Source organism: Oncorhynchus mykiss, chromosome 12 (genome assembly GCF_013265735.2).
Source record: "Oncorhynchus mykiss isolate Arlee chromosome 12, USDA_OmykA_1.1, whole genome shotgun sequence".
In the NCBI taxonomy this organism is placed as follows: domain Eukaryota; kingdom Metazoa; phylum Chordata; class Actinopteri; order Salmoniformes; family Salmonidae; genus Oncorhynchus; species Oncorhynchus mykiss.
Window position 1 is genome coordinate 16,324,953 of NC_048576.1, and position 8,253 is coordinate 16,333,205.

The window sequence follows — 8,253 nt, forward strand, 5'->3', positions numbered from 1 at the left end:
AGCTTTCTATGTATAGAATACCTTTAATAACAAATTCCATCAATAACAACAAAAATACTTTGAGCATTCACCAATGTCAAACAAGTAACAGTAAATGTGGGTCCATTGTTTCATTTGTAGCAGAGGCTATATTAACCAGACCTTGAATCTGTGAAACGCGAGGGCCAGATACACTCAGTGTCTGCACCTATTACTTTCCATAGGACATAAATCATAGAACAAAAATTCAAATTAAAGTTAAAAAAAAAACTCTATAATATTTTATGGTAAAGTGTGTCTAAATACATTTTCATGTCTTAGTTTGATTCCTCTGTTAAATGACAGGTGCAAATACTCAGCAAATCTGTCCCTAAATGTTCCATCTTCTCAATCAGTGTCAGAGGACCTGCTGGAGCTGTCAGATGAGGAAGAATCATGTTTCTTCTTCTGCTTCTTCTTGTGACGTTCCTTCTTTTCCTTCTTGCCCTTTTTCTTGTGGCTTTTGTGTTTCTTTCTCTTCTTGCTCTCTTCTTCGTCACTCGATGAAAAGGACCTGCAAAAAATGACAACTTCCACAGTTATTAAACATACAACACCACTAATAATAGGCATAATTATTTATCACAGATACTGGAATTAGAAGACAATGTGAAATACCTCTTCCTTTCAGACTTTCTGTCTTTACTTTTCCTCCTCTTGTGTTTAATTTTCCTGGTGTCCTCCTGGGAACCTACAGCAATCAGGACAAATACACAAAACCATTCAGACAAAAAAAAAAACCACTTGAATAAAAGTGAGCGCAACACAGGTGATGAAGCCAAGACTAGGTCATATAACTGTGTATGTTATAACAGAGTAATACAGCAGTGCTAAGTCTGTTATAACTATTGTTCTGTTGTTTGTGGAACAAGCTTCAACATGTTCTTAAATGTGATGTTTTGGTGCCTCTAAGACAATTCAGAAAGCTGATTGAGCACCTTATTACTGATGAATGTGTTTGTTTTTTTATGGCCGTGTTTTTCTTTCTGCTTGCATTTTGATGTGTGTATTTTCTGTAATTCAGGGCTTATCTGCAAAAGAGACCGTGGTCTCAGTACTGAGAAAATAAAGGTTCAATTGTAAAAAATATTTTAAAAATTGTCTGTTGTACTGTATTGACCTTTTGAGTCTTTTCCTCCCCGGCCCAGCTTGTCGTTAGGCAGATCCTCCTGCTCGTCCTCCGTACTCTCTTCACTGCTTGTACTGCTCACGTCCAGGACAATGTCTTTCCGGGGGTCCACACGCACAAAGTTACGGCACTCGAACGTCAGGTGGCCTGCTGATGAAATGACAAGGGTAGAGAAGAGAGTAATGAAGGGAAGTACTTTAGAGAGCAGCTGTATCTAGCACAGTATGATTATGACAAACAACATCTCCACTTCACTGATCCTCAACACTGGGGCCCCACAAGGGTGCGTGCTCAGCCCCCGCCTGTACTCCCTGTTCACCCATGACTGCGTGGCCATGCACGCCTCCAACTCAATCATCAAGTTTGCAGACGAGACAACAGTAGTGGGCTTGATTACCAACAACGACGAGACAGCCTACAGGGAGGAGGTGAGGACACTCGGAGTGTGGTGTCAGGAAAACAACCTCTCACTCAAGGTCAACAAAACAAAGGAGATTATCGTGGACTTCAGGAAACAGCAGAGGGAGCACCCCCCTATCCACATCGATGAGACAGCAGTGGAGAAGGTGGAAAGTTTTAAGTTCCTTGGCGTACACATCACAGACAAACTGAAATGGTCCACCCACACAGATAGTGTGGTGAATTTGGCTTGTCACATAAAACCCTAAAACTTTTACAGATGCACAATTGAGAGCATCCTGTTAAGCTGTATCACCGCCTGGTACAACAACTGCACCACCCACAACAGAAAGGCTCTCCAGAGGGTGGTGCGGTCTGCACAACGCATCACCGGGGGCAAACTACCTGCCTTCCTGGACACCTACAGCACCCGATGTTACAGGAAGGCCAAAAGAATCATCAAGCACAATAACCACCCGAGCCACTGCCTGTTCACCCCGCTACCGTCCAGAAGGTGAGGTCAGTACAGGTGCATCAAAGCCGAGACCGTGAGACTGAAAAACAGCTTCTATCTCAAGGCCATCAGACTGTTAAACAGCCATCACTAACACAAAGAGACTTCTGCCTACATACAGACTTGAAATCATTGGCCACTTTAATAAATGGATCACTAGTCACTTTAATAATGCCACTTTAATAATCTTTACATATATTTCATTACTCATCTCATATGTATATACTGTATTTTATACCATCTATTGCATCTTGCCTATGCCGCTCGGTCATCGCTCATCCATAAATGTATATATTCTTATTCCATCTCTTTACTTAGATGTGTGTGTATAAGGTAGTTGTTGTAGAATTGTTAGATTAGATAACTTGTTAGACATTACTGCACTGTCGGAACTAGAACACAAGCATTTCGCTTCACTCGCAATAACATCTGCTAACCATGTGTATGTGACAAATAAAATGTGATTTGACACACTCAGGGGTCAGGAAAGACCATGTTGTAACTGTATTCACAAGGCTTGAATATGTAGAGTTAGAGACATGATGTAAGCAATAAAGATTACTTACGATAACCACATTTCTTACACCCAGCTCGGATGTCCTTATTGGGACCTGCAAATTAAGTGAGAAATCAAATCATTTAGAAATGTAACAACTTCTTGCTTTGTTGTTGTGTAGCAAAAACGTAGGCCTGTAACGTTATATTTAACGCCTAAAATAATTGGATTCCTTCTATGATTCACATTGAGACTAGCTATAACATAACACAACTATTATCAAATTAATAGGGAAGCTAAACTGCCATTCACAAACTATTGTCGAAATAACTTTAGCTAGCTATCTAAACATTGAGCACAATCATGCTAGCTAATCAGAGGTGCAAGGCTAGCTAACCTAGCAGTCCATAAATTCCATAAAAAAGGCAACTATTCGATAGTTAGGCTATAGCTAGCTAACTCCAATTGCCATTATAATATGACATCCGATTAGTTTTAAGTTGGATCAAACATACCTGATGCAGCCATTATCACACTTTATTGACAAGAACCTTGTTGCGTTCATAAATTTCAAACCATAAAGTTCCCAGTGGGTCCTCTACAAAATAGCTCCGGTAGGAAATATCAACGGGTTAGTTCCCTGTAACGTCTTTGGTAAAACCGAATTTTGAGCGGATTTCACTCACTACTTGAGATATAATTCTAATTTACTAGTATTTGTGACTCTCTTCTTTTTCATATATCTTTCATAAGGAGGGTTTTCTTGATATAAATGTGCAAGCCTCCTTCAAGCTAATTTATGTTCTGTGCGATGTTTTAGTGGGATTGTTTACAATGTAACACACAGACCACATTTTTTTTTTAAGAATATGAAAATAATGATTAATCTATATTTTAACCGATTTGTGTAATTACGTAATTTTCCTACAAATATGTAATAATAGTTCGTTACTATTTGAAAAATATCACCCTCGAACTAATATTAGGGAAAAACGCTTCCAAGCATTGACTTGGCAAATATCCTTCACCCCCATTTACTAGAGGTAAATAAAGCACCCATGATTAAACAACATGGCGGTTGACAGTAATCTGGGTTAGCAAGAAATGTAGACATTCATCTCTACATCTTTGCAAACCACTTAGTGCTGAATTCTCGAAAAAAAAAGTAAATTAGCTATCTATTCTACTGCTGAAAAAACAACGGATTTCCGGTTTCTAGTTGTTCGTTGATCTCAACGACAGAATGAGCAACATCTACATTCAAGAGCCTCCATCGAATGGAAAGGTGAGCGCGAGCATTTGTTCCCCTGGTGACACTTATTAATATCTCACTGTCACTACAATGGCTTGCATGGTAAAGTGATCATTCGGAACAAATTATCTTTGTCTAGAAACCCGACATTGAATTGCATTGAATCGTACGTTGGGCAGAAATTAGCGTTTGTATCAGGAAAGTTTACTCTTACGACCTCTACAAACCAGATTGTTAAATACCCGTTGTCTGTGCAGTTCGGCCTTTTGGCGGTAGGGATTTGAGACAAAATATCACAGGAAGGTATAATTACATCAAATGTTCAAAGCGCTGGTAGTACGTTCAGAGTTCACCTGAATTATATGCAGAATATAAAATGCAGGAGATGCATGCGTACTTGCCTAGCTCGTGCACCTGTTTACATGGTTCTGCTAGAAATCTGAACCAGCACTTTGAAAAGTTGATGTATTTATACTTTCCTGTGATTTATTGTCTCACATCCCTACCAAAAGGACCAACTGTATGGACAACAGGTAAACTAAGTTAAAATATCATTCCATAGAGTGGTGCCAGAGTTCATTGTCCAAGGAGGAGATCCCACAGGCACCTGGACGGTGGAGAGTCCATGGACGGCAGTTCAAGGTTAACCTTCACTGTCTCATCACCTCATTATCTCGGATCATGTTCAATCCCCCCAAAAGATAAGACTAGACATAAACAGAACTCTTCTACTTGGAACCTTTGCCAACTCACCCATACTACTGCTACTAATGATGAAAAAGTTTTAGTTTTTCTGTTGGTTCTGTCCCACGTTCTCAGGATGGTTAGATGAGCTCAACAACAAACACACCATCTTTGGAAAGGTAAAACGCCAAAAGAAGATCCATGCATGTTGTAAATCTTTTAGTATGCAGCATTTGTAATCTGAGCCAACTCAGTTGTAATTGCAGCAAACAGATTCTAGAAGCCATCTTTTCCTGTAAATGAATCTTCCTTTCCTCAATACAGGTGATGCAATGTACAACATGCTCAGGTTAGCAGAAGTGGAATGTGATGACGAGGAAAAACAGTTAAATCCACACAAGTTACAAACCACTGAGGTATGGGTTGGGTTTACATCACACTATAGTATTTTAGCACTTTGACCATTCATTTGTTCCAATTCCGCCAGACTTTGTTTCCTTAAATCTTCTCTGCAGGTGTTACATTCTCCCTTCGATGACATCATTCCACGTGAAACAAAAAAATCCCAAAAGGATGAAGACAAAAAAATAGGGCAAGAAATCTGTCCAAAGCAACAGTGTTTAATTTACTATTATACACACTTTCTCTGCTCCTCAATCTGTTGCTGACTTGGAAGCGTGGCACTGTAGTTATGAAAAGTCGACCATACTTGTTTTGTCAGGAACTTTAGTCTGTTGTCATTCGGAGAGGAAGCTGAGGAGGAAGAGGAGATGGTAACTCAAGTTAGCCAGGTAATTATAACATGACCTGTGTTATTCTTATTCTGCACTTCAAATCAAGCTCGCCATCTTATGTATTGTGTCACCCATTCTTTGTCTGTCAGATATAAACACACACCTTGTTTCTTTTCATCCAGACACTGAAGGGGGAAAGCAAAAGCAGTCATGACCTGCTGAAGGATGATCCACTGCTTAGCTCTGTCCCCACAGTCAACAAGTCAGTACACTAAGATGTAGTACAGACACCATGTTCTGCTGCCTCAACTTATCTTGTTTTGACAATGAATTAAATTCATGAGTTAATATATTATTTTAATCTATTTGTCTTGTTATTGAAGGAGAAAAGCCAAGGTGCAGCTGGAGAAGCATCAGAGTTATTCTCTTATTCCTTCATGTTATCTGCTCAATCAAGACCAAATGCATCACATTATATACCTTACTAGCTAGGTTTCCATCCAATTGTCGACAGATTTTTATGCATTAAAAACAATATTTTCCCACCAGAGATGTGTTTCTGTCAAATTGACTTGTTGCAGATTAAAGGCTGTACGTGATGATATAGTGCACATAAAAATACCTTTTGCGGTTAAATTTCCATTTACCTGAGATTTTTTTAAATTCTATTGCATTTTCAACTCTACTGATGGGTTTTCTCAAAATATGCTGTGTTATATAGTGAGTATGCCCACTCTGGTATTGGCATGTAAACTCTAGCCAACAGCTCACAAATACTCTACCTGTATAGCCTGCATGGGATTATTATGGACAAAGGAGCAAGATTATTTGTATTTGTCAAACGACAGCCAAGCATCAACCGTCATGTCACCAGAATAAGACCCTCAATATTTATTGGAAAGGTGCATCAAGCTCATCACCTTGCACTTTCACCACCCTGTGACGTTCATTACTGACTTAATCTGTAGCCTAATAAACTGCAGGCTTTCCTGAGTCGTGGTGGGAGGACCACACATGTCATTGCGTGACTCCAAGTTTACTTTGATTTTATGGTTATTATATCAATATTTGCCCATAAAAGCGTTTCAACTGACATTTCTTGCATATTAATTTTACAGACGCAAAACTATCCCACCTTGTCTAGTGTGTTTTGTCGACATTTGGAAAGTTTACCAAAACATTTTCTGTTTCTATTAGGCCTGTCGTAAATATATATATATATATATATATATTCGACTGTACTTTTATTTGTAAAAAATAAATAAAAAATTGTCCCTTCACCACCCTCTTCTGAGAACAAATTTTATTTTAGCTTTTGCTCGACATGCAATTTGCTCCTATTAAAAGGTTGTATGGAAACCTGGTTTGTGTAATACATTTCCATTAAAATGGGCAAAAATGGTTTTTTAGCAAATAACTATTTCTCAGGCAAGAATTTTGCTAGGACTGTCAGTTTTCTGTGGGAAAAGGAAAATGGAAAACTAGCTGTCATGGGCAAAAGTTTTGAACTTTTTATTATTGGTCAGCAACAAGAAATAACACTGATCACATTTTTTTAATTTTGAGTGCATTGGGCCTTTAACTGCTACATTTCTTATAAGAGAGCTGACTAGGTGTCCAACAAGTGGCGCTATTGTACAAGAGAGAGTGATGTCAAATCAGTGGTACAGAGGCAGTTGTAATTCTGTAGACTAGCCAGGCAGAGGTGCTGTTGTACTGCGTAGACCTATGGCGTAGACATGGGAGCCCAGTCTGACAGGTTGGTTCAGTTTACAAGGAAATCAGCGATGAAAGACAGATCATTTGATCTGTTCTATTCATTCTATGATTGAAAATACCAGCGGTCCTCTTAGAAATACAACAGTGTAGTTCAGCAGCTTTGCAGTAATGGCATTGGGCATCATTCATCCGATGGACAGGCTGTACTGTAGGCTGCATGCCGACACTGATAACTCAACAATGACTCCTCACTCTCCACATTTAACATTTTAACTTATGCAGAGCGACTCAGGGCTCAGACACTCCAGTGGCGTTTGCTGGCTGAGAGTACTGAGCACCGCTGAACAGAGTGAGTCTGTCATTTTGCCAACTGAGTGCGCACCCATTTTTAAATCGAGAATCTGTCAAACATGTCGACTGTAAGACGTCTACAGCGGATGATCCCTAAAACGCTGTGATGAACGATCGGCAGACAATCTCTAGATCCACATTTGGTGCGATGTGTGCGAGCCTTTACAGTTAGCTACACTACTGTAGCTAAGTCCAAGATAATTACAATGACAAACACCATATCTGATTGATTGAACACTATCTGTTGTAAAAGTACACACTAACATTTTAAATACAGTGACTTTTTGGTGACCTTGAATGAATGAATCAGAGAGTTGGCAGTACTGATGCTAGGGTGTTGATGAGGACTAGTGACACCCTGTCAGCCAAGCAGAACCCCCACCTCCCCTGCTGTTGCTGCTAACACACACACCTCGGGCCACTGGCCCCACATCAATGACCCCGGCCTGTCCACTGCAGCCAGTTCCTGCTAGGTGAAAGAGAAATGCTGGCACCCACACTACATGACTTACCCTGCTGTAGTAGAGAGGATGGGGGGGGGGGGGGGGGCGCACGAGACCGAGAGAAGCCCCAACGGGGGGAGAGAGAGAAGGGAGGCAGAGTTGGGTAGAGAACCGTTGTGACAGTTTTTGTAACCTAGATTGAAAAGATGCATCACAGACCTCGAGTCCATTGTCCAAAATCAGTTGTTGAGAGAATCCTGTAATCCGTGTCGTAATCTCACAATACCACTGTGCAGATTGCCATACAACAGCAGCTTTATCACAAACTCTGTTATCTAGCAGCGAGTTGTTTTGCCTCTTAACCCCAATGGGATAAAGATTCGGCCCTGCCAGTCAGCTGTACGTGTGACTGACAGGTAGGCCAACCCTAACAGACTAGAGTATATTAAACACAAGTGTAGATTGTTTGACTGTAGACCTGTACCCCAGCACTGTGGTTTGTGTTGGCACAGAA

General features: G+C 40.2%; 1 protein-coding gene and 1 long non-coding RNA gene across 4 annotated transcripts; one reads left to right on the forward strand and one right to left on the reverse strand.

The window, feature by feature from the left end:
* Positions 1–3: 3 nt before the first annotated feature.
* Positions 4–3,216, reverse strand: LOC110537059 (protein SREK1IP1). Of its 2 annotated transcripts, none has more exons than XM_021622783.2 (5): positions 3,072–3,216; positions 2,627–2,671; positions 1,139–1,294; positions 637–709; positions 4–532 (listed from the first exon to the last, which is right to left on the reverse strand). In XM_021622783.2, the coding sequence occupies exons 1-5, from the start codon at positions 3,082–3,084 to the stop codon at positions 367–369; spliced, it is 453 nt and encodes a 150-aa protein (XP_021478458.1). In that variant the 5' UTR covers positions 3,085–3,216; the 3' UTR covers positions 4–366. The 2 variants fall into 2 exon arrangements, with proteins under 2 accessions (XP_021478458.1, XP_021478457.1); XM_021622782.2 differs by having other exon boundaries at positions 1,139–1,297.
* Positions 3,217–3,589: 373 nt separating this feature from the next.
* On the forward strand, positions 3,590–5,776 carry LOC110537060. Of its 2 annotated transcripts, XR_002475561.2 has the most exons (7): positions 3,590–3,841; positions 4,371–4,450; positions 4,628–4,671; positions 4,817–4,908; positions 5,008–5,283; positions 5,409–5,488; positions 5,610–5,776. It is a non-coding gene; the product is annotated as an uncharacterized LOC110537060 (long non-coding RNA). The 2 variants fall into 2 exon arrangements; XR_002475560.2 differs by having other exon boundaries at positions 3,612–3,841; positions 4,371–4,671.
* The last annotated feature ends 2,477 nt before the right edge of the window (positions 5,777–8,253 follow it).